This window comes from Belonocnema kinseyi, chromosome 3, assembly GCF_010883055.1.
Source record: "Belonocnema kinseyi isolate 2016_QV_RU_SX_M_011 chromosome 3, B_treatae_v1, whole genome shotgun sequence".
In the NCBI taxonomy this organism is placed as follows: Eukaryota; Metazoa; Arthropoda; class Insecta; order Hymenoptera; family Cynipidae; genus Belonocnema; species Belonocnema kinseyi.
In genome coordinates, this window is record NC_046659.1 from 154499019 (window position 1) to 154526751 (window position 27733).

Consider the following 27733-nt stretch of genomic DNA (forward strand, 5'->3'; position numbering starts at 1 on the left):
GCCCATTCCTCTAGTTCCTCCCCTCCATATTTCCATACTTCATTTGGGATCTCATCTATACCAGGTGCCTTTCCATCCTTCATTATTCCTAAAACTTTAACTGTTTCTTCCCTTGAAATTTTCAATAATCTTTTTGAATTTCTTCAAGAACCTTAGGAAAAATATGTTTTTATAATCTTGAAAACAATTAAACTTTAAAAATAAATAAATAGTTTTATTCGAAATTTTTATTTTGTATTGAAAATTGTGTTCTCCTCAAATCATAATTTGATTGAAATTTTTATTAGGTTATTTTAAATATTCTAAAGCATTTTCAACACATTAACATTTTTTCAATTAATTTTCAAGAATTTCACTGATTTTAAGGTATTTAAAAAAGTTCCCATAGGGGTTTAAAGAATTTTTTTAGAATTTTGGCAGATATAAAATAATTGTATACGACACCTATAAGGTTTTTAGGACATTCTAAAGGATTTTAAAGGTCCTCAAGATATTTTAATAGATTTTCTAGAATTCCGGGAAATATATTTCATGTAATTTCACGGGTTTTTATCATATTTTAATGGATTTCCAAGAATTTATTCATAAGAATTAGGATATTTCGCAGGATTTTCAAGTTTTTTAAATACCTCATGATACTACCAAATATTTCTAAAAATTTAGGATAGTTTTAAAGCTTGAAAGAAATTTTTAAGAGCTTTTTACAAATTTTAAGGGATTTCAAAATTATTTAAAGGATTTAAAATATTTAAAAATATTTCACGAAATTTTTAACATACTCCATCAATTTAAAGGTATTCCAAAGGATTTTAAAGATTTTAGTGTATTTTTAAAACTTCCAAGGAATTTCAAAGCCCTTCAAAAAGGTTCAAGGGATTTTAAAGCATTTTAAAAATTATTAGGGTATTTGAAATAATTCCAAAGCATTCTCAAAAGATTAAATTCAAAAAATTAATTTCCAATCATTTTAGTGGGTTTATGGTACTTAAACAAGTTTTCATAGGGTATTTTTTATTAATTTTTCAGGGTTACAGGAAATTTTATGTAATTTTATAATATTTTAATGGTTTTCCAAGAATTTATTCACAAGAATGAAAGTATTTCGTAGGATTTCCAAGTTTTTTTTTAATATTGGAAGGTGTTACCAAAGATTTTATAGAATTTAGGATATTTAAAAAAATACCAAAGAATTTTTAAGCGCTTTAAAAAATGTTAAGAGATTTCAAAAGGTTTTAAAGGATTTGAAGTATATCAGAATATATTTAATATGTCTTAATAATTTGAAGTGAATTCAACAGATTTTAGAATATTTTCAAAGATTCCAAGCAATTTTTAATTAATTCAATTTAATTGGATTTTAAATATTTTAAGGAATTTTAAAAGATTCCGATAAAAATCTTTAATTGATCTCAATAGTTTTAAGGTATTCCAAAGGATTTTAACATTTTAAGGGTATTTTTAAAAATGTCAAAGAGTTTTCAAGAACTTTGAAGATTTAAAGGGATTTTAAAATATTGCAAAGCATTTGCAATATTTTAGTATCTTTTTAAAATACACAAGTAATTTTTAAGAGCTTTAAAAGTTTTAATCAGTTTTAAAGGATTCACAATATTTTAGAGTGTAGAGTTTCAAACAGTTAACAAGATTTTAATATCTTTTTTGCAATTCGTTTGAATTCATTTGGAATCCACACTCTATTTTTATTATTTTATCCTGATTACTTCTAAATTCGTCTAAATGCTTTCGAAATCTCTTGAATTTCAAAACACACAAAATTTCTTATAAAAAAAGGGTGGCTGCTGGACCGGGAAACCGGGAAAACCGGGCATTTTTTGAGACCGGGAAAAATCGGAAAATGTCCGGGAGTTTTTTGTTTAACCGGGAACTTTACAAATTTGTAGAAGTAAAATCTTTCCACGTGCGATTTCAACAGTTTTTAAATAATTAGTTGAATTTTTATGTTTTTCAATTATGCTATTATTTATCTTACATTGCGCAAGTAAATTTTTTTTTACTTTAAAAATTTTTATTTTTAATTTAAAGAATTTTTAAATGCTTTCTTAAAGACTTGAAAAAAAATAAATAAAGGCCTTTGATGTTGAAAAGTTTTGATAAAAAACTTTTTTATTTAATAAATAAATCAATTTTGTTTAAATTTATCTGTACTTCAAGCGATAAAAATTGAAGAAGATCAACTTGACAAAATGATTTTAAATCAGTTCAAATTGTTTGACATAGAAAGCCTGGAATCGTTGAAATTTCGAAGAGCCTTTAAACTTTGAGCATTACAATTTTAATTGTTGTATTTGAAAAATGCTTAATTTTTAAGTGAAATTTTTAAATTTTGGCGTATAATTTACAAATGAACATTTGTGGAAAGAATTTGAGTAATTTTAAGAGATATTTAGGAGTTTTAAAAAAATTAAAAATTATCATGCTAATTTTAAAAAGTTTTCTTAAAATCTTCTAGAATCTTTTTAGAAAATTTTGTTTAAATCTTTGAAAAACTTTTTAAATATTCTCTTAAAATAATTTTTCAAAATAAAAAATTATTTTTAATTTTCCCAGGAATCTGAAAAAAATGTTTTTATTTTTTTGAAGCCTTTCACAATTCTTGAAAATAATCTAATTTTTTTTTTAAATCGGCGAAAATCTACATTTTGTTTTATATTAGGCTATCATTTCAAGTTTTACATTAAGTTTGAATCTTTTCAAAACTTCAACATATCTCTTAAAATTATTCAAATTTCGCCTACAAATAATAAATGTTCTATTTTTATTTCCACATCCAAATTGTAAAGAAATTTTCTAAAGTTTACAGGATTTTCTGAAAATTGTAGAAAAAATTCCATTAATTTTGACAGATATTTAGAAGTTCTGAAAAAGTTTCCAAAATAATTTAAAATTTACAGCAAATTTAAAACAACTTCTATATTTCTCAAGATTTTGAAATAAAATTTTGAAGCTTTTCAAGGATGTTTAAACTATTTAAGAAGAAAATAATTGAATTTATAATTTAAGAAGTGTTCAATTAAAAAAATTTCAATTTTTCAACATTTAATGTTTTTAGCTTAAAGTTCCTTAAAATTATATAATTTTGAAAATGAAAACTTGGATTTATATTTTTTTATATTGAAAAATGTTAGTACCTTCAATTTTATACGCTTAAATTATTGAACATTTGACTACAAAATTGTTGACTAAAATAACTACATGTAAAAATAAATGTTCAATCTTTCCTCCATTTTCTACGAACTTAAATTTTAAATCTTGATTTTAAAAAATTGCAATTTAGATTTTTAAAAGTGATTTGTAATACTGATATTAAAAAGCGATTTCTCCATTATTTTCAGGGGACTTACCTACTACAAAATGACCAATTTGGACACAAGAGTCGCAAATCCGGATCAACTGCTCACTACAGATGTCGATAAATTTTGCGAGAGCTGCACAGATCTCTACAGCAATTTGGCCAAACCTCTCTTGGACATTTCGATTTATGTCTACCGACTAACGTCAACGCTCGGTGGACGGGTGATAATTATTTTAAGATTTTTTAGAGAAGTATTCGAAAAATAATAATTTATTTTATTACAGTATTTAATTTTTTTCTCCATTTTCGCAGACGCCTTTTCTTATGCTCTCATATTTAGTAGTGGCTGGCGGATTGTTGACGAATTTGAGAAAGCCAATAGCACAATTAACTGTGAAAGAGCAACGATTAGAAGGCGAATATCGACACATTAATTCGCGACTGATCACGAATTCAGAGGAAATAGCCTTCTATCAAGGAAACGGAAGGGAAAAATTGACCCTTCTTGCTAGTTTCCACAAACTCGTAAGAACAAACAATGTTTTGAATAAGAGACTTCAAACTCTTTCTCCTATTCTCCTTTTTTTTAATAATTCCTTTTTTCCCCATGTTTTTAAGAAACATCCCCTTTTATTATTGGTTGAAAGTCTACTAATTTATTCACAATTTAATTATTTTGATGAAATTCCAACTATTTTGTTTTAAAGTCATCTTTTTTTTTTTTGAAAATATACATGTTTTGTTGAAAATTCGTCTTTCTGGGTGGAAAACTCAAATATTTTTGTAGAAATTTCATCTGTTTTGGTTAAGAATTCAACCTTTTTTGTAATTCGTCTTTTTTGGTTGAATTCAACTGTTTTTTATTTACATTAATACCATTCTTTTGTGAAATAGCAACATTACCTTTTGCGTTGAAAAATATATTTTTTTAATTAAAAATTCATCGCTTTTTTTGAGAATTGATATTTTAAAATAAAAATTATTTTTTATAATTAAAAATTTAACTATTGCTGCAATATCAACTATTACATGTTTTTTTTTTTTGTTGAAAATTTAACTTTTTCTTAAAAATTCATATTTTCAGGTGGAAAATTGAAGTGTTTTATAGAAAATTCGTATTTTTTTTGTAAAAATTGTATCTTCTATTGATAAAAATGCAAAGTTAATCTTCTTGGTTAAAATTCATCTATTTTTGTAGAAATTCCATCTATTTGGTTGAAAATTGACTGTTTATATTGAATATTTGTATTATCCATTTTAAAATTCAACTCTTTTGTAAAAAATTGAAACTTTCAGCTTAAATTATTGAAAATTCAGGTGTTTTGTTGGAAATGAGTATTTTTTGGTAAAAAATTAATCTTTCTGTTTGAAAATTATTTGATTAAAAATTTATATTTTTCGATTCAAAATTTTAAAAGTTATTTGAAAGTTAACTACGTTGTTAAAATTAATATTTTGTCTCAAAATTCGAGAACTCCATTTCTGGATGAAAATTGATCCTTTAGGAGTTGAAATTTCAACTATTTCGTGGAAAATTAATCTTTTTGTTTTTCAGTTGAACTGGTTGAAAATTCGTTTATTCTGTATAAAAATTAATTTTTTTTCAGTTCAAAATTCAACCCCCTGGTTGAAAGTTAATCTTTGTAGATCTAAAATTTAATTATTTTGTTCAAAATTTAAACATTTTTTTAGAGTTATAATTCTTGGTCAAAATTTCTACTATTTACTTGAACGTCCGTCTGTTTGGATAGAAAATTAATTAATCGTTTTTGTAGAAAATTCAGATGACAAAAAATGTATCTTTCTTGGGTGAAAATGAACTTTTTTTTGAAAATTCAACTATTTGGCTGTAAATGCAACTTTTCGGTTAAAAAAATAACTTTTTTTCTTGAAAACTACTATTTTTGGTTGAGTTACATTATTTCTTGTTTGAAAATTCGACTATTTGATGGAAAATTCACCTTTGTGGGTAGAAAATTTAAGTATTTAATTTAAAAAATGCAACTATTTTGATAAAAATTGAATTATTTTGTTGAAAGTTCAAGTATTTTGTGAAGAAATCATCTTTTTCATGAACAATTAAACGTTTTTGTTGCTAATTTGTCCTGTTTCTTTAAAAATGAATTTTTCGCGGTAGAAACGTCATCTTTCTTGGTTGAAGGTTAACTTTTTTGTTGAAAATTTTTCTCTTTTGCTTGAAAGTTCCGCTATTTAATTTTAAATGCAACTGTTTGGTTATAAATTTAATTTTTTTGCTGAAAACTGAACTGTTTGTATGGAAATTCATATTTTTTATTGAAAATTCAACTATATAGCTGGAATTTTATTGGCTGAAGTTTGAAATATTTCGTTGTATTTAAAAAAAAATTAATTTTCTCACCTGAAAATTTAACTATTCCATTTTTGATTATAATGTTTTCTTTTTTACATAAAAATTTAACTACTTGATTGAAAGTTGAACTGCTTTGTTAAAAATTCATTTTATTGGTTGAAGATTGAAATATTTGGTTAAAAAATTTTTTGATATTGGAAATTAATTTTCTTAACTGAAATGTACCAATGCCATCTTTGTTAATTTTTTTCTACTTGAAAAATAAACTACCCAGTTGAAAGTTAAATTAATTAGTTAAAAATTTATTTTAGTCGTTGAAGATTAAATAATTTTGTTGATTTTTCTTAATATGAATTTTCTTTACTAAATTTCATTTTTGTTGATTGAGAATTAACTTTCTTGTTGAACATTATTTTTTTCAGGTATAAAAGTCAACAGTTTTCTAAAAAATATGACTTTTTAGTTTGAAAATTTAACTCTCTTGTGTAGAAAATTTGACTTTTTAGGTTGAAAATTCAACAATGTAGTTGTCAATTCACATATTCAACCAAAAATTCGTCTTGTGGTAACAAAATTAATTATTTGATAAAAAATTCATCTTTTTTTATTGAGAATTCAATTATTTGGTTGAAATTTGAACTACTTTGTTAAAAATTCATGTTTCTAAAGATTCACTTCTTTGCTTGAAAAATGAACTATTCTGTTTATTTTTTTGAAATTCAAGTATTACATTTTTAGTTGAAAATATATCATTTATAAGTTGAAAATTAATTTTTTAATGAAAATTAAACTATTCCATTTTTGGTCGAAAACTGATATTTTTTTACTTGAAAATTCAACTATTTGTCTGAAAATTCATGTATTTTGTTTTTTTTTAATTTGGTAGAAAACTTATCTTTCTTGATCGAAAATTAACTTTCTCGTTAAAAATTCATCTTTTCGTATTTAGTAGTCAAGTGTTGTCTAAAAAATTCAACTTTTTAACTTGAAAATTTAACTTTTGTGTAGAAAATTCGTCTCTTTGTGTTGAAAATTCATTTCTCTTGTTCTCAATTATCTACATTAGTTTTATTTCCAAGAATATATTCCCCTATTTCAATGAAAAATCATCCTATTTCCCCTATTCCTTTTGAAAATCTCGACTTAAGTTGCAAATTTGCAGGTGACACATCTTCGAAAATTCCTCGAGTTCCGAGTTGCCATTGGGGTGGTGGACAATTTCGTCGGAAAATGTAAATATGAATCTCGGATAAATATAAATTATAGCAGGATGTCTAGTGACCTTGAAAACCTTGAAAACCTGGAAATCTCTTTGATGTTTTCACGAAAACCTTGAATTTTAATTATTATTTTTTTCTTTCTTTTAAAACAGTAATTTTATTGAAATGCGAAGAGTAATTTAAATCTTTTAGCCTATTATGAAAGAAACATCTCATTTCGAAAAAATCTTGCTGCTGAAAATTTTTTTATTCGTCAAGATATAATTTACCTATGCTTATTACAGAATAAATAAAGATATTTCAAGGCACTTTTTGTTGAGGTGTTCAACGTAGAAATTATAAAAATTTTCAGTTTAAAATTTCGATGTTAATTCAGTTTCAGATTTAGAATAAGTCATGGCCATACAACGGATTTTTCGAGGGGTTGACCACTCGGTTTTTGAGTGTACAATAGATTTTAAAAAATTACAAAATATTTCTAAAGATTTGAAAATATTTCAAACATTTCAAGATATTTTAAATATCTTTAATATTTCATAAAGATTTCACGCATGTTAACGATTTAAAAAAGGCGCGCACGCCAGATTTCAATAAAGATTTCAGAGCAATTTCACAAACATTTTTAAACTTTAAAGATTTAAAGAATTTCAAAGATTTGGAAAAGGGTACAGGACACCAGATTTCAAAGATTTGAAAAATTTGAAAAGATTTCAGGAGGTTTTAAAACGTCTTAGAAGATTTCAAAATATTTCAAATAATTCAATGACTTAACGAATACAAAAGATTTTCCTAACAAATATTCAAGAAAGATTTTATAGATATTTCAAATATTTCACAAAGATTTCAAGGATTTCAAACATTAAAAAAAGGCATGTACACTAGATTAAAAAGTTTTCACAAAAATTCCCCAAATCATTCCCCATCTCAAATTTTTTAGGAGATATCAAAAGATTTTAGTCAGATTTATAATAATTAAAATAATTCCAACGAATTCAGAAAGATTTTAAAAGATTTTGCAAAGATTTCGAACATTTCGCTAATATTCTGAACATTGCACAAGAATTTTAAAACTTGCAAAAGATTTTAAATAACTTCAACATTTTTTAGAAAATGGCAAAAGATTTCACAAAAGTTTCAAATATTTCATAAAACATTCATAAAGATTTCAAAACAATAGGAGAATTTCAAAGATTTCAACAAGGGTGTAGTACACCAGATTTGAAGGATTTCAAACCATTTTAAAGATTTTAAACGATTTAAAAATGTTTGACAAGATTTCAAACGATTACAAAAGATTTCCGAAAGATTTCTCAAATATTTAAAAGAATTCTTAAGGATTTCAAAAAATTTCAAGAATTTTAGATTCCAACAAGGGCACAGTACAGTAGACTTCAAATATTTCAAAACATTTAAAAGATTTTTAATGATTTCAAGAAGTTTCAACAAATTTGAGAAGATTTGAAAAGAATTGAAAAGATTTTAATAATTTCAAACGAACAGAAAAGATTTTATAAAGATTTTTAAAAATGTCACAAAGCTTTCGTAGATTCCAAAGCTTTCAAGGACTTAAGAGATTTCAACAAGGGTACAACATATTTCAAAGATTTAAAAACATTTCAAATATTTTAAACGATATCAAAATTTTTTACAAGATTTCAATAGATTTAACAAAGATTACAAATAATCCAGTAATTTCAAACGAATGCAAAAGACTTAGAAAAAATTTCACAATTTCTTTAAAGAATTCATAGGGATTTCAAGAATTTCAAAACATTTCAAAGATCTTAAGCGATTTCAAAATTTTTGAGGAGATATCAAAAGATTTGACTAAGATTTTTAATAATTTAAATAATTCCACCGAATTCACAAAGATTTTAAAGATTACGAACATTTCGCTAAAATTTCGAACATTGCACAAAGATTTTAAAACTTTCAAAAGATTTAAAAGATTTTAAATTTCGTAAACAAAGATTAAAGAAAGAGTTCACAAAGATTTCCAAGATTTCAAGACTCTAAAAGATTTTACAAAAGATTTTCTCAAAGATTTCACTGAAATTTCAAGCTTTTGCTAAGGTTTGTAATACTTCACAAAGATTTCACAAAGAATTAAATGATTTGAATTTCGGCTTTCTTTAGAAATTTTTGGCCCATGAAAAATGAAATGGCTCATTTTTTACATGTATGACAAAAACGTTTATTTCATTATTTGATGTAAAAAAGGAGACCTGGAAAATTTTGATTTCTTGACCTGGAAAACCTGAAAAAGACCTTGAATTTTGTTCCCAAGAATCGTTAGACACCCTGATTAGACTTTTGTTTGCCAATTAAGTGATATTTGAAAGGAAATTGTTAAATTTCAGATGTGGCATCTGTGGTAGGATTTTACGCAGTCAGTATTCCTTTCCTTCAGAAGGACCATCCGATTCTCTCTGGAACGACTGAGCATCGTTTCAAATTTTACTACACCTACGGTCGCATGTTAGTCAAACTGGCTGAAGCCATTGGCAGGTTGATTTTGGCAGGACGAGAGATGACACGATTGGCAGGATTTACGGCGCGAATGACCGAACTCAGGAAAGTTTTGAATGAGTTGAATGCTGGTAAATATGAGAGAACGATGGTTGCGGATTTCAAGTCGAGTTCGATCGGACAACCTGGTGATGGGAAAATTGTCGCGAAGGACAATATAATCCGTTTTGATCGAGTTCCTCTCGTCACGCCGAATGGAGATGTTCTCATTAAGGAATTGTCGTTCGAGGTGAAATCTGGAATGAACGTTTTAGTGTGCGGGCCAAATGGTTGCGGAAAAAGCTCTCTCTTCAGGGTCTTGGGAGAGGTAAATATTATAAATAAATTCTCTTCTCTTCTTTGTTTTTTCCTGTTTTCAAGAAACTTTCCTGTTTTCTACTTTTTCTCGTTTTTACCTTCAAATGCGAATTGAGGTAATAAAAAGAAATAAGAAAATTCTACTATTTTTCGTGGAAAAGTCTACTATTTTATTTTTGGTTTGAATTGATCTGATTTGGTTTAAATTCGAGGATTTGGTTCAAAATTTAAATATTTTGTTGAGAATTTGTATTTCTTGTTGGTTGTTAATTATTTTTTTCTACTAAAAATGTAACTATTCCATGTTTAGTTGAAAAATGATGCAATTATTTTTGGTTGAAAGTCGATTTAAAGAAATTGAAAAGTTACTATTATATTTTTTATTCAGACTTCATATATTTTGGTTAAAAATTCATGTTATTGGTTGAAGATTGAAATGTTTTGTTAAAAATTGACTTTTTTTGGTTGAAAATTAATTTTTTTACCTGAAAATTTACCTATGCTATTTTTGTTTACATTTTTTTACTTGAAAATTCTACTACTTGGTTGAAAGTTGAATTAATTAATTAAAAATTTATTTTATGGTTGAAGATTAAACTATTTTGTTGATTTTTGTTTTAAATTAATTTTTTTAACTGAAAATTTAGCAATTCCATTTTTTGAAGAAAACTTATCACTGTTTTGTTAAAAATTAATTTTACTGGTTGAAGATTGAACTATTTTGTTGAAAATTCCTTTTTTGATGTTGTGTTGAATTCATTTTTTGATCGGGAATTTTACAAATTAAAAAATTTTCTCGAAGTTTTATTTCAACAGTTTTTTAAATAATCAGTTTAATTTCGATCTTTTTCAATTATGATATCAGTCTGTTTACAATGCGTAATTCGAACATCTTTTACTTGAAAATTGTCCACTTTGTATTTTAATTTCCAAGCGTAAATTTTTCGTTTAAAGAAATTTAAAATACAGTTTTAAATATTTAAAAAATAAAAAAATAGTGGCGTTTGAAATCGACAATTTTGGATCAAAACATCTTTTTAGTTGATGAAAAGTGAATATAAATTATAATAATTTTTGAAATTGAACTATAAATTAAGGATTAAAAAGTGAATAATAATTTATTTTACGAGAAGTTTCAGAATTAGTTCAAAATTTAAGATTTTCCAGATTTTAGGATTAGAAATTAAATTGTTTCAATTCGAATTTTGAAATTATTAGTATATTTAAACAAATGAAAACGTCTAATTGAAACTTTATAAACTATTTTCCAATTCAAAATAACTCCAAAATAATATATTTATAATAAAAAGCTTTTATCAAATTCAAAATATTGCTTAAGCCTCAAAATTGGAAATTTTTTAATTAAGAAAAATTACAATTACTGATTATTTAGACATATTTTTTTCATATAAAATCGGTTATTATAAATCAAATATTAAAAACAAAAAACTAAACATTGGATGATACAATTTTAATTTTTCTATTTGAGAAAATTTAATTTAAAAGTAAAGTTGTTGAAGTTTAATATATAATAAATATTGAACATCTATAAATTATAGAAAAAATTCGACTAATTTGAAGAGACATTTAGAAGGTTTTTGGAGATTTGGATCAAAAAAATTAGAATATTTTTTTAAGAATTATGAAAGGCTTCAAAAGAATAAAAAACATTTTCTTAAGATTCCTAGGAAGTTTGAAAATAACTTTTTATTTTAAAGAAATAATTTAAAGAGACTTTTTAAAAATATTTCCCATTTTCCAGAATTAAAAAAAAATTTAGGAATTATTCGAATCATTATAAAAGATATTTAGAAGTTCTGAAAAAAAATAATTGAAGATTTTAATAAATGTAAAACATGTAAATGTTTCAAGATTTTGAAGCTTTTTAAGGATTTTTCAACTATTTAAAACGAAAATAATTTAACTTTTAGTTTAAGAAGTGTTCAATTTATAACAAAAATTTAATTGCACAATTTTTAATATTTCCAGCGTAAAATTGCTTAAAATGATTTGTAGCTCAGTTGTGATTACTTTTTATAATCAGTTGAAATTTTTTTGATAATCAGTTAAAAATTTGTTTTAATGAATAAATATTAAACCATTTTGTTGAAAATTGTTTTCTTTTTTGTGTTGAAAATTAATTTTCCTAATTCAAAATTTAACCATTCCATTTTTTAATACAAATTTATAGCTATTTTGTTAAAAATAAATTTAAATATTTGAAGATTGAACTATTTTGGTTAAGCATTTTTCAATGCTTTTTCATTCTTCAAAGTAGCTTTACATTACTAGATTTAGCTATTTTGTTGAAAATTAATTTTTTGTTCGTCATTCATTTTCTGTTACTAAAATTTATTATTCCATTTTTGATTGCCAAATTTTTACTTTTTCAGTTGAAAATTCAACTATTTTGTTAAAATTTCTTGTTAATTGAGTTAATTTTTTTAGGGTTGAAAATTCCACTTTTTTAAAATAAAAATCGCTACTATTTTTGCTTGAAAATTGAACAATTTGGTTGAAAATGTAATTACTTGTTTAAAAGTTTAACTGCTTTGTTAAAAATTCATTTTATTAGTTGAATTATGAACTCCTGTTTTGTCCTTTGGACAGAAAATGCGTCTTTGCATTTAAAATTCATCTTTTGGTAATAATCTGATATTTTTCTAGTTAAAAATTATTTATTTTCAATCGAAAAGTCTACTATTATATTTTTGTTCAGAATAAATTTGCTGTTGTTAAAAATTCGAATATTTTGCTAAAAATGCAACTAATTTGTCAAAAAGTCATCTTTTTTACTTGTAATTTCAACTCTTTTGTTGAACATTCATCTTTTTGGATAGAAAATTCGTCCTTTTCGATTGGAAATTCATTTTTTTGGCAGAAAATACATCTTTTTTGGTTGGAAGTTAATTCTTTTAAGTTATAAAGATTACTATTATATTTTTATTTCAGAAATCATCTCTTTTGCTTGTAAATTTGATTATTTTGATTGAAAACTCAACCATTCTGTTAAAAAACCATATTTTTTGTTAAAAATTCAACTACTTAGTTGAAAGTTGAACAAATTAGTAAAAAAATAATTTTCTTGGTTGAAGATTAAATTTTTTAGTTGAAAATTTGACTATTTTGTTGAAAAGTAACTGTTTTGTTAAAAATGAATATTTTTGGTTTGCAAATTCAACTGTGTCTGGAAAATTCGTCATGTTGGGTTAACAATTCAACCATTTGTTTGAAAATAAACTGTTTTGCAGTAAATTTGTCTTTTTGGCCCAAAAATTCATCTCTTTTGGTCGACTTTTTTTTTGTTAGTCCATATTTACGCGTTGAAAGTTTAACTGTTTTTTCGAAAATTAATCTTTTGGCTTGAAATTTAAACAGTTTGACAGACGATTTAACTATTTTGTTGAAAATTTAACTCTTTTCGTCAACATTAATTTTTTTGTTGAAAATTAAATAGTTTGGGTAAAAATGAAATTTTTTGTCGAAAATTCGTCTTTTGGGGTTCAAGATTCCACTATTTTTTTGAAAATTAACTTTTTAAATTCATATTTGCATTATGAAAATTCAATAGTTTTGTAAAAAATGTGTCTTTAGCTTTGAAAATTCAACAATTTTCTTGAATTTTTTTCTTTCTTATAACTGTAACATTTTTCATGATTGAAAGTGGAGTTTTGTGTTAAAAATTCGCACTTTCGGATTAAAAATGCAACTATTTGTTCGAAAATTTACCTTTTGAGTTAAAAATTAACTATATTTGTTTAAATTTACCTATTTGGTTGAAAATTAACTTTTGTTTATTAAATTTATGTCTCCTGGTAGGAATTCCATTTTTTGAGGATTCAACTGTTTGGTTGGAAATTTACGTTTTTCTTAAAAAAATTATTTTCGGGTTAAAAATTATGCTGTTTTTTAGAGGATTCCTCGTTTTTTCTGTAAATTTTAACAGTTTGGTAGAAAATTCAATTATTTTGTTGAAAATTAAAATTTTAGTTAAAAATGCATTTTTTCCTTGAAAATTCCACTGCTTTGTAAACTCTTCGTCCTTTTAGGTTTGAAAATTCAACTGGGTTAAAAATTGTTTAAAAATTCAGCTTTGTGACTTTTCATTATCTTAAGGTATTTCCAAAGATTTTTAAGTATTTTAAAGATTTAAAGATATTTTAAAAGGTTCCAAGGGTTTTTTAATTGATTTCAGTACTTTAGTGGGCTTTTGAAGATTAAGGGCATTTTAAAATTCCAAGAAATTTTGGAGGTCTTAGAGAGTTTCAAAGAATGACAAAAGATTTCAAAATATTTGAAGCCTTTGAAGGACTTTGTACTAGATTTGATTAATCTGAAGGTATTCGAAACAATTTTTAAGTTTTCAGGGTATATTTCAAACTTCCATGGAATTTTCAAGGGCTTTAAAATGTTTCAAAGGAATTTTGTAATATTTAAAACGATTTAAAATGTTTGAGGGTTATGAACTTTAGTGTTAAAAATTTATCTCTTATGCTTGAAAGTTCAACTATTTAGTTGAAAATTAAATTTTTAGTATAAAATCCATATTCGCGTTGCAAATTCAAACGTGTTATAAAACATTTCACTTTTAAGCTTTTGAACGCAGAACTGTTTCGTTGAAAGTTCATCTTTTTCGGTTGAAAATCTCTCTGTTTTGGTATAAAAAAATGAATCTTTTTCAGTTGAACATAAAACTATCTTGTTCGTAATTCAATATATTTGGATATGAAATCTTAGGAATATATTTACCTATCATTCCCCTCTTTTTGGAAAAACACCCTATTTTTTCTGCTTTGAAAGAATTTTGGACTGTGAAAGTCTTTAATTTTTAGGATATTTATTCCAATCGATTTTCTAGCTCTGGCCTGTCTGGGGTGGCACTGTAACGAAACCACCCAGAGGAAAATTATTCTACATTCCACAAAGACCGTACATGACCCTGGGTACTTTGAGAGATCAAGTTATTTATCCTCACACGCGAGCTGAGATGCTGAGAAGAGGTAATGCGAATGATGAAGATTTGCTTAAGTTTTTGGATTTGGTTCAGTTGGGTCACCTCATAGAAAGGGAGAGTCAACCAACTAATCAAGGTCTTGGTTGGGACACCGTCGCTGACTGGATGGATGTCCTTTCAGGGGGAGAAAAACAAAGAATCGCGGTAATTTGATTTCTTAACAAAATACTTTTTTTCTCTCTTTTTTAATCTTTGTTTATTTCATGATTATATTATTCATGAGCAAAAAATGCCACTATTGTGTCACTTTCCTTTTGAAAATATGCCGAAAAATAGTCCAAACAACTTAAGAAAATTGATTTAGAAAAGTTTAAATTTATTTATTCTTTATTTTTAGATTAGGCCTTGGATTGTACGATATTTTCGACTTTTTAAAGAAAAGTTTTTCAAAATTGTACCATTTTAATTTATAACTCTGATTGGCTAAACATTTTAATGTCGAAAACGTTCGTTATCGAATAATTTCAAATTCTATTACAATTAAAAAATTGGAACAATTTTGGCTAGTTTGTTTTTTGCGAGTTTTTTGGGGTTTTAAAATCCGTAATTTTATTCAATCACATTCAAGAGTAAAAATATCGAATTGGTAGTTAGTTTAAAGAAACCTAGAATTGAATAATATTAGAATTCGAGTAGATTTAAAAAGAAGCAATACTAAATAAAAGTATACATACACAGGGTGGCTGCTGGACCGGAAAAACCGGGAAATGACCGAGAATTTTTGGTTTGACTGGGAATTTTACAAATTTGTAGAAGTAAAATCTGTACGCGTTGGATTTTAACAGTTTTTAAATAATTAGTGGAATTGTTATGTTTTTCAATTATGCTATTATTTAGCTTACAATGCGTAATTCAAAATTTCTTTACTTTAAAAATTTTCCATTCGAAATTTTGATTTCTAAGCTTACATTTATAATTTTAAGATTTTTTAAATGTTTTCTTAAAGACTTAAACAAATAAAAAATAAAAAACTTTGATGTTAAAAATTTTCGATAAAAGACATTTTTATTTAATAAATAAATCTTTTTTTTTAAATTATCTGTACTTTAAGTAATAAAAATTGAACAAAAACGATTTGACAAAACGATTTTAAACCAGTTCAAAATTTAAAAATTATTAAAATTATTAATTATTAAAATTTAAAATTTATAAACTATTTTCAAGTTAAAAATAACTTCATAATAATATATTCTTAATTAAAGGATTTTTATTAAATTTAAAATATTGATTTAGTCTAAAATATTCCATTTTTAACCCATTCAACTTGAAATTTTTAATTAAAAAAAAAAAAAAAGATTAATTATTAAATATTGAGCGATCTTCGAATTTTTATGTAAGACAAGTAAATTGTAACCAAATATTTAAAAGTAAAGAATATTTAATTGAATTGTTTGACCAGAGAGAAATTTGACATAGAAAGCCTGGAATCGTTAAAATTTCGCACAGCCTTTAAAATTTAAATTTTGAAGCATAATTTACAAAGGAATATTTGTAGAAAAATTTTGAGTAATTTTAAGAGTTATTTAGGAGTTTTAAAGAGATAAAAAATGATCATGCAAATTTTAGACAGTTTTCTCAAAATCTTCTAGAATCTTTTTTAAACATTTTGTTTAAATCTTTGAAAAACTTTTCAAATGTTCAATTGTTATTTATACATCCAAATTGTAAAGAAATTTTCTAAAGTTTACAGGATTTTCCGAAAATTGTAGAAAAAATTCAATTAATTTTATCAGATATTTAAAAGATTTTTAAATAAAATTTTGAAGCTTTCCAAGGATGTTTAAACTATTTAAAAAGAAAATAATTGAATTTCTAATTTAAGAAGTGTTTAGTTAAAATCTTTTCAATTTTTCAATATTTAATGTTTCTAGCTTAAAATTCCTTAAAATTATATAACTATGAAAATTTTAAAGCTTATTGATTGATTTTTTAATTTAAAATGTTAGTACCTTTAATTTTATTCGCGGGAATTATTGAGCATTTGAATGCAAGATTTTTAAATTAAAAACTTAAATTTCAATGTTAAATGTTCAAAATTGAACAGTTCCATTTTTTAAATTTAATTGACTGTGAAAAATGTTTGCGAACCGGGAAAACCCGGGAAATGACCGGGAATTTATTTCGTCGATTAAAACGGCCATCCTGCATACATTATTAAGAACAAAAATTTGAAATTTAAGAGTTTTCTGTTCTGAAAATAGTTCAAATTAGAAATCTTCCCCAATTATAAGTGTTCAAATAGAAAACTTTTGTTTTTGGTAAAGAATGAAGATTGAATCATATTTTTCTCTTACTCTAAAACTCTCTTATTTGCGAATTTTTGAAAAGAATTTTGGTCGAATCAAGGGCTCCATGATTTATATTATGAATGGTTAAACTGCGATACGCCAATTCTTGATAAACATCCGAACTAGAAAGAATAGGTACGATTTTAAAGTTGTACATTAATTTTTTTTAAATACATTTTTAGTTGATCAACTGTGAATATAAATTAATAATGATTTTTAAATTAAACTGTTTTTTAAGATTTAAAAAGTGAATAACAATTAACTTTACAAGACAATTCGAAATCAGTTCGAAATTTTAGAATTTCCAGTTTTTAACGTTTAAAATTATGTAAACTATTTCAATTGAAAAGTCTTATTAGTAAAACAAATTTAAACGCCCGATTGAGACTTTATCATCTATTTCAAATTTTAAAATAACTTCAAAATAATATATTCATAAATAAAGGCTTTTATTAAATTTCATTTTCAAACCATTCAATTGGAAATTTTTTAATTTAGAAACATTTGAATTACTTAATATTTAGAAATATCTGACTGTTTATTTAAAATCAGTAATAGTAGTTAAATATCAAAAACTAAATTTTAAACGTTACATTTTAATTGTTCTATTTAAAAAATTTAATTTGTAAGTCAAATTTTTAAACTTCGATGTATCAATAACAATAACATATTATTCTTTTAAAAATTCAAGGAAATTGAAGAAATATTTAGAAGTTTTGAAAAAATTGAAATTTAATTTAAAATTTGAAATGATTTGAAATAATTTAAACAAAGTGTGTACGTCTAATGCCAAAATATAGATTTTGGCAAATTTCGAACAAAAAATGCGTCAGAATTTGGAATGGCTTCAGAAGATTAAAAAAAAAATTCCTATGAAAATTAATGATTTTTATTTTGAAAATATAATTTTGAGTGACAATTCAAAAATATTTAGAAAGATTCACAAAATTATCCAAAATGAATGTGGAAGATTTTAAGGAAATTTGTTTAATTTGGCAGCATTAAAAAAAAATTCAGAAAAAAAATATTCATTTGAAAGGATTTCAAGATTTTCAAATAAAATTTGGAAGCATTTTAAGGTTTTTTTTTAACCATTGAAAATATAAATAATTTCACTTTTAATTTAAGAAGTTTTCAGTTTATAAAAAAAATGTCATCGTTCAATTTTTAATGTTTCTGGCTTAAAATTGCTTTAAATGATATAACTTTGAAAATTTTCAAATTCATTGATTGATTCTTCAATGTAAACTTTAGAACTATGATAATGATAACGTGAAATTATATATTTAGAACTGAATCAGAATTTTTGAACTCTACAATTTATAAAAGTTAAAAAATTTATTTGGCAGTTCAACTGCATTTAATTAAAAATTCTTCAGTTTAAAAGTGTTAGTAGCTTCCATTTTATATGTGTAAATTATTTGAAAAGTTTGAAATTCGAGAGTTTCACTTTGAGTGCTTTCATTTTCACCTTAGTTTTTATTAATTCAAATGGAAAATTGTTAGCTTTAGAGTTCGCTTTTTTTAATTTAATTGACCGTGAAAAATGTTTGCGAACCGGGAAATGACCGGGAATTTTTTTCTTGGATTAAAACGGCCACCCTATATCGTATATTATTCGTATTCTTCACATGATCTGGATGAAAAATTAATGTGCAACTTTAAAATTGTACCACTATTTTCCAAAGAATTTTCAATATTTTAGGGTATTTTTAAAACTTCAAGGAATTTTCAAGAGCTTTCAAATATTTGAAGGGATTTCAAAAGTTCTGAAGGTATTTTAATACATTTTTCAGGATTTTCGAAAGTTTTAGATTTCATCTAATTTCACGGGATTTTAAAATATTTTAATGGATTTCAAAGAATCACAGATTTCAAAGAATTGACCGATTTTGTATGATTTCGAAGATTTTAAAATATTTCAAGTTAAAACAACTTTAAAAAGTTTCAAGAGATTTCAAATTATTTCAAAGTATTTGAAATATTTTAGGAAATTAAAAAATATTCCAAATAATTATTACTAGATTTTAATAATTTTAAGGTATTCCGGAGGATTTAAAAAAATTTAGATTATTTTTTAAACTTCTCTGGAATTTTCCAAAATTTTACAAAGTTTGAAGGGATTTAAAAAGATTTCAATCGATTTGAAATGCTTGAGGGTATTTCAAAAGATTTGAAGTCATTTTCAATAGATAAAAAAATTTCCAAGAATTTGATTGATTTTCAGGGATTTACCACAATTTTTATGGGGTTTGAAAGAATTTCCTGGAATTTCGGAAGCTATATAACAATTTTATAGGACCTGTAAATCTTATATGTTTTTAGGAGATTTGAAATTTAAAATTTACAATAATTATCGGATTTCGGGCATTTCGGGCATATAATTTCGGATTAAGGGCATTTTAAAACTTCAAGAAATTTTCGAGGGCTAAAAATTTTCAAGGAATTTTTACTAAATTTCAATAATTTGAATATAGTCCAAAAGTTTTTTCATATTTTAGGGTATTTTAAAAACTTCCATGGGATTTTCAAGAGCTTTAAAATGTTTCAAAGAAATTTTGAAAGATTTCAAACGATTTAAAATATTTGAAGGTATTTCAAAGATTACAAAGCATTTTCAAGAGTCTAAAAATTTTTCCCTGAATTTCCAATAATTTGAATGATTTTAGCAGATTAAAACAAATTTTCATGAGGGATTTGAATGATTCAGGAAATATTCGAATAAATCTAATTTCACGAGATTTAATATTTTAATAAATTGCAAATAATTTACTCTCAAGAATTAAAAATCTTCTAGGCTATTAAAGATTTAAAAATAATTCAAAGTATTTTCAAAGATTTTAAAGAATTTCAAAGATTTAAGGATAGTTTTAAAAAATTGATTTCAGTAATTTAATTGGATATCAAGGAATTTTAAATATTTTAGAGAATTTAAACATATTCCAAGGAATTTTTAATAGATTTCAATAATTTGAAAGGATTTTAAAGATTTTAGGGTATTTTAAATGATTTGAAAGCATTTTCAATTCTGTAATTAAATTGGATTTCAAAGGATTTATAATTTTTAAGGGTATTTTAAGAGATTCCGAAAATTTCAAGAGCTTTCCAAAGATTTTAAGGCGTTTAAGAGTCTTCGAAAGCTCTCAAGATATTTCATTCTATTTTTCAGGATATATCATCAGATTTCACAGAATTTCACGAGATTTTATTGTGTTGTTGTTTAAATTCAATCAAATTTTACTCAAATACATATATGGAATTCTTCTATTTCTTGCCAGTTCTTCTGAATTCTTTTTAATTTTGTTTTTAATTTGAAGAACATTAGTCACATTATTAACGCACATTAGTAATTTTTGATAAATTTTTCGGTCCAAATAGATCACTTTTTCACTTTATTCAAGTAAATCATGTTGTGGCAACCCTGAGAATAAAAAATACAGAATTTATAAATTTAAATTTAAAATTTGATTATTTCATTTATAAAATATTCTATATTAAAAATAATGAAAAATTCGCCTTTTTTGTAGAAAATTGAACTTTATAGTTGAAAATTCATCTTTTTGGTTTAAAATTCAACTATTCCAGTTGAAGAATCATAATTTCAGGTGAAAATTCATCAGTTTGGTAGAAAATTGATTCCTTCAACTGAAAATTTGAATGTCCATTTTTGGTTGAAAATTGATATTTTCTTGTCCAGAATTCAACAATTTGGATAAAAATTTGAGTCTTATAATTGAAAATTCAATCATTACGTTAATAATTCACAAATTTTATTAAAAATCTATTTTTCTAGTTGAAAATTCTTCTTTTAGGTTGAAAATAAAATTACTTGGTTGAAAGTCAAAACTTTTTTGTCAAAAATTAATTATTATTTATTTGTACTGAAAATATAACTATTATTCTAGATAAATATTTCGTAATTTTTAGATAAAAAAAATTCATCACTTCATTTAAAAATGTAACCATTTTTTTAAAGATAATTTTTTCGTGGAAAGTAATTTTCATCTCGGAAATTTATTTATCTAAGTTTTGGTTAACAATTTATCTTTCTCAGTAAAAATTAATTTAATGTTTTGTTGATAATTCAACTATTTCAGTTAAAGATTCAATCATTTTAGCAGAAAATTTATCATTTTGGTTGAAAATTGAACTATTTTCTTGAAAAAGCGTTCCTTTTTGTTGAAAATCAATTTTTTCAAATAAAAACTTAACTATTCCATGTTTTGTTACAAATTCATATTTTTTAGTGCATTCATCCTATGAATTTGTAAAAATTGATGTTTTTTTTAATACGTAGATGGCGAGATTGTTTTACCACAAACCGCAATTTGCAATTCTGGACGAGTGTACAAGTGCTGTGAGCGTTGACGTAGAAGATTCTATGTACTCATATTGTAAACAAGCAAATATTACTCTCTTCACTGTTTCACATCGAAGGTCTCTTTGGAAACATCACGAGGTAATTAAATGAAAAAATCCATTTTAAATCAGGCATGTTCTAGTTGTAAAAAAATTAGGCGATACTTATTTTTCCGATTTGCGAATAAAAAAATGTCTACCAAGTTATGCTTTTTTGAATTTTGTGCTTTGTTTTTCAAAAAGAAGAAATTTGAAAAAAGTATTTTGTTGAAAATTCGACTTTTTTGGATGAAAATTAATTTCATATTTGTTAAAAATTCAACTTTTTGGTTGAAAATTAATCTGCTTTAGTTGAGGATTCACGTATTTGGTTGAAAATTTGTCTTTTTGGTTCAATTTAACTATTTTTGATTAAAATTCAAAAACACTTGAGTTAAAATATTAACTATCACATTTTTTGTTGAAAATTTTATCTTTTTAGGTTGCAAATTCAACTATTTCGTTAAAAACTTATGTATTTTTTTGATAATTCGTCTTTTTTAGTGAAAAATATAATCTTTTTGGTTGAAAATTCAACTTTTTTGTAGAAAATTCGTATTTTTAATTAAAAATTAAACATTTTGATCGAAATTTCTATTTTTTTTTTGTTTTGAAAATTCATATTTTCGGGTTGAAAAAACGACTTTGCAATTTTTTGTTAAAAAGTCATATATTTTTAAATTAACATTCCACTATTTGGTGAAAAATCCGCCTATTTCAGCAGAAAATTAATTTTCCTATTTGAAAATTCGTCTTTTTTGTTTGAAAATCTTTTTTTTTTTTTATAAATTCAACAATTTGGTAGAAAATTAATCTGTTTTAATGGAGGATTTAAGTATTTTGTTGCAAATCTGGCTTTTTGGTTGAATTCAACTATTTTGCAATTACAATTAAAATCATTCCAGGGTGAAATATTAACTATTATATATTTTTTGAAATCTCATATTTTTAGATTGAAAATTCAACTCCTTGGCTGAAGGTTAAATTTCTCTCTTAAAAATTTACATTTTTGTTTGAAGATTTAACAGTTTTTTTAGAAAACTTGTTTTTTGAATCGAAAATAATTTTTTGAAATTAAAATTTAACTACTCTATTTTTTTAGGTTCAAATTAATCTTCTTGATTATAAATTCAATTATTGTTAAAAATTTCTCTTTTTAATTTGAAGATTCGCCACTTTTACTCGAAATTTCATAATTTTTTATTTAAAAAGTATCTTTTTAGTTGAAAATTCGTCTTTTTTTAATCAACTTGACTTTTTTTTTAAGTAAAATGTTTTTAAGAAAAACAAATCCCCTAGCATTAAAATTGGTTTAGCCCGTAAAAAACGGATGGGGTGCCTTTCTGCTATTAGCAGATACTTTTCAACATTATTGGAAAGAATAAAAAAAGGCGGAGTTTTCTAAAATATACTTTTTCCATATTTTCAAAATGTTAGAAAACTTTTTTACGCTAAAAAAATATATTTCATTCCTGAGAGATTCTACAACTTCAAGTGTAGAACATGCCTGATTTGAAATGGATTTGGTAAAATTTTTAATTAGGATCCAGAAAATTTCGGAATTTAAAAAACTTTTCTAATTGAGTATAATCAGCCGATAAACTAAACTTTATTTATATTTTTAAATTATTGTTTTTACATTCATAAAAAATCTAAAAGCGCACTCATATTTTCGGGCAACGATTTTTCTATTTTGTATTTTTTTGTTCAGAAAATCCGTCTGTTATTCATTAAATTTTAACAATTCTTGATTGAAAAATCTTTTTCGGTTGAAGAAAAAACTATTTGGTTAAAAATTTATCAAATGTCCAACTTTTTTATTTTAAATGCAACAGTTTTCTTGAAGTTTCAAATAATTTGATTAAGAATCGACTTATTTTGTTAAAAATTCATAGTTAATTTAACAATTTGATTGAGAATTAACTATTTTGTATAGAAAGTTCGTCTTTTTATCTTGAAAATTCAAAAATTTGGTAGAAAGTTTTACTATTTTGTAGAAGCTTCGTTGTTTTATTAAAAATTCTTTTGTTTTCAATGACAAATGATCTATTCCATGTTTGGCTATAAATTAGTCTTTTTAGTTAAAAAATTCAACTATTCGGTTTGCAAATTTATGTAATTTGCCAAAAATTCATCTTTTTTGGTAAAAAATTAATCTTCTTGGTTTAAAATTCCACTACATATTTGTTTATATAAATTTATAAATTATAAATGTATGTATTTTGTAAAAACTCGTTTTTTCGGTTAAAAAAAATAATCTTCGTCATTAAAAATACTACTATTTAGTTAAAAACTTCTTGTTTAAGTTCAAAAATAATTTTAAAACTTTAAATTGAATTATTTCATTGAAAATTTACTTTTTTTTTAAATCCCATATTTTCAGGTTGAAAATTCACCTGCTTTATATAAGAAAATCGTATTTTTCTTAAAAGTTTCACATATTGGTAAAAAGTTAAATTGTTTTGTAAAGTACTCGTTTTTTAAATTAAAAATTAATTTTTTTAAAATGAAAGTTGGTGTATTCCATGTTTGGTTAAAAATGGGTCTTTTTAGTTCAAAAATTCAACTAATCGTTTTAAAATTTATGTAATTTGTCAAAAATCCGTCTTTCTTGGTAGAAAATTAATCTTGTTGAAAGAAAAAAAGAAAGTTCAACCATTTTGTAAAAGCTTCGTTTTTTAATTAAAAATACATTTTTTAAATGAAAATTGATCTATTCCATGTTTGGTTAAAAATTGGTCTTTTTAGTTCAAAAATTCAGCTAGTAGGTTCAAAATGTATGCAATTTGTCGAAAATTCGTCTTTTTTTTTGGTAAAAAGTTAATTTTCTTGGTTAAAAATTCAAATACATGTTTGATTATAAATGTATGTATTTTATAAACAAAAATTTTATTTAAAAAAATAATTTTCTTGATTGAAAATGCTACTATTTTGTTTAAAATTTTTTTATTTTGTCAAAAACTTCTGTTTTGGATTCAAAAATAATTTAAACTTAAAATGTAACTATTTCATTGAGAATTAACTTTTTTTTTAAATTTCAAATTTTCGCGTTTGAAAATTTAACAGCTTTGTATAAGAAATTCGTACTTTTTCTATAAAGTTTAACAGTTTGGTAGAAAGTTTAATTATTTTAAAAAAACTCATTTTTAAAAATAAAAATTACGTTTTTTAACTGAAAATCGATCTATTCCATGTTTAGTTAAAATTGATCTTTTTAGTTAAAAAATCCAAGTATTCGATTTAAACTTTTATGTAAATTGTTAAAAATTCGTCTCTTTGGGAGAAAATTAATTTTATTGGTTGAAAATTCCACTGTTTGGCTAGAAATGTATGAATTTTGTTAAAATGCGCCTTTTTGTAAATAAAAATAATCTTCTTCACTGAAAATGATACTTTTTTGTTAAGAATTGACTTATTTTGAAAAATATTCAGAATTTTAGTTGAAAATTCAATTCTTGCAGAAAATTTATCTATTTTGTTTCAAACTGCTTTTGTGCGTAAAAGAATCATTTTTGAACTTAAAACTTAACTATTTGAGAATTAACTTTTTTGTTGATATTGCCTATTTTTGGGTTGAAAATAAAACTATTTTGTACAAAAAATTTGTCTTTTTGTTTTGAAAATTCAAAAATTTAGTAGAAAGTTCAGCTATTTTTTAGAAGCTTCGTTGTTTATTAAAAATTAATTTTTTTATAAATTAAAATTTCATGCTTGGTTAAAAATTTGTCTTTTTTGGTAGAAATTTAATCTACTTGGTTAAAAATTCAACTGCTTTGTATAAGAAATTCGTCTTTTTTCTTGTAAATTTAACAGTTTCGTAGAAAGTTTAACTGTTTAGTAAAAGATTCGTTTTTTAAAATTAAAAATTAATTTTTTTAATGCAAATTCAACTATTCCATTTTTTGTTAATAATGTTTTTGAATTAAAATAAAAATCTTTCCTTGTTGAAAATTCGCAAACTATTTATTAAAAATATAAACTAATTATAGACCTGCTCTTGAATACCATTATTTATTTCCTGATTGTAATTTCTATTTAAAATTGTAATTATTTTGCAGTATTATCTCAGAATGGATGGACGAGGAGCATTCGATTTCAAGCCGATCGACTCAGAGACACAAGAATTTGGCTCTTGAATATTTATATCCCTTGCATCAAGGGATACAAATTAGAAAGAAAGATACATTATAAATGACAAGAAGAAGTCAAGTTTGAAATTGTATAAAAAAATGCTCGGTTGAGGACAATGAGCAAAATATCTTTAATGAACTCTCTTCCATCAGATTGTAGTATTCAAATCCTCAAATTTCGTTTCTTTTCCATTTTTATGCAGAATACGAAATTACATTTGTAAATGTTTTCAGCCATTAACAGGTTGAATCAAGTCAGAGAGATTTTGTGACGTGATAATTTCTGCACAATGATAAAATGGCACAAAGACTTCAATTTAATTTTTTTTTTTGACTGAGTATTGCTTATTTTTTGGGTTTTAAGTCGTTATTGAAATTGAATCAGCTTCATAATGTAGATACAACATTTTAAGTCGTGGAAAGGTAATTTTTAATAGTTAATTTAACTGAAGAGCTTTTTTAATTTTATAATTTTTCGAGAAATTACAATTTCGTACGGCGCACGTTACGATTTCTATAATGAGAAGCCTAACAGTGTAAATACAGCGTTTATTTTTTCAATTTTCCTTTAGAAATTGCAGTATTAGTATGAGGATGCAGAAGAAAGAGTGAGAGGAATTTTCATTTTGGTATCTTTAATGATCCTAGAAATGATTCACGCTTAGAATAAACTAATTTTTAATCATTAATCCAATGAAAAAAGTATTTTAATCCTAAAATAAAGATAAAATCGGCCAGATTTTATTATTTTAATAATTTTGTTCAATTTAGAAAAGTGATTTTTACTTCATCTAGAGTCGCAGATTTTTTTAGATTATCTCAGTTTACTCTAGTAGAATCATAATTTATTATTAAATGTTTATTATTGTCCATTCTAATTGATGATATTTCAAACATAGAGAGATAATAATTTTCCTAAATTAAAAAAATGGATTTTTTTAAAAGAATTATGATTCAGATTTAGAAGAAGGGAATTTAAAAAAATGTCTGTTTTAAGTCAGAATTGGTAACAATTTGAATCTTCCCTTTTCCAAGTTTTAGATAAAGAAGAATTATCGCTGAATTGTGATGTTGTTGAAAATTCATCATTTTAATTTAAAAAATCATCTCTGGATGAAAATAGAACTACTTTGTTAAAAGTAAACTTTTTTAATTAAACATTTATCTATTTCAGTAGAAAATTTAATTATTTTGCTGAAAATCGGTTTTTTCTTTTGCTTAAGAATTAGATTTTTAACAGAAAATTTATTCATTCTAATTTTAGTTGAAAATGTATCTTTTTGGATGAAAGTTTAGTTAAAAATTCATCTTTTAGGTTGGAAATAAAAGTATTGGACATTAATTTTTTTGTCTGAAAACTCGAATTTTTTTTTTAATTCAACTATTCCAGTCGAACATTCATAATTTTAGTTCAAAACTTATCATTTTTTGCTTTGAAAATTAATCTGTTCAACTGAAAATTTGAATGTTCATTTTTGTTTGAAAATTGATCTTCTCTTGTTCAAAAATCAACTATCTGGATGAAAAATTGACTTTTTAAATTGAAAATTCAACTATTACCTTAAAAATCCATATATTTGGTTAAAAATCGATTTTTTTTTTGTAGAAATTTGTTTTCCAATATAAAACAAATTTTATTGTTTACCAATTCTTCTTTTGGGTTAAACATTCCAATATTCCAGTTAAATATTTATCATTTTTGTTGAAAATTAATATCTTCAACTGAAAATTTGAAAGTTTTTATTTTTGGTTGAAAATTGATCTTTTCTTATTCAAAATTCAACAATCTGGATAAAAAATGGTACTTTTTAATTAAAAATTCAACTATTAAATTAAAAATCCATATGTTTGGTTAAAAATCGACTTTTTTGTAGAAATTTGTTTCCCTTGCAAATCAAATCTTCTTGTTTACAAATTCTGCTTTTGGGTTAAAAATCCCAATATTCCAGTTAAATGTTTATTATTTTAGTTGAAAATTCATCTATTAGGTCGGAAATAAAAGTATTGAATATTAATTTTTTTGTCTGAAAAATGGTCTTTTTTTGTTTAAAATTTAACTATTCCAGTCGAACATTCATAATTTTAGTTGAAAATTAATCTCTTCAACTGAAAATTTGAATGTTCATTTTTGGTTGAAAATTGATCTTTTCATGTTCAAAATTCCACAATCTGGATAAAAAATGTTTCTTTTTTTCTAATTAAAAATTTAACC

General features: G+C 24.0%; 1 protein-coding gene across 1 annotated transcript in view; it reads left to right on the forward strand.

The window, feature by feature from the left end:
* LOC117170076 (ATP-binding cassette sub-family D member 3) overlaps positions 1-26278 on the forward strand; it is a 46483-nt gene extending 20205 nt beyond the window's left edge. Inside the window, exons 4-10 of the mRNA XM_033356599.1 lie at positions 3333-3534; positions 3626-3838; positions 6808-6877; positions 9226-9701; positions 14550-14849; positions 21291-21452; positions 25450-26278. Coding sequence (XP_033212490.1) covers positions 3333-3534; positions 3626-3838; positions 6808-6877; positions 9226-9701; positions 14550-14849; positions 21291-21452; positions 25450-25527 — 1501 coding nt within the window. The 3' untranslated portion in view covers positions 25528-26278. The remainder of the gene's footprint in view (positions 1-3332; positions 3535-3625; positions 3839-6807; positions 6878-9225; positions 9702-14549; positions 14850-21290; positions 21453-25449) is intronic.
* Positions 26279-27733: the final 1455 nt, after the last annotated feature.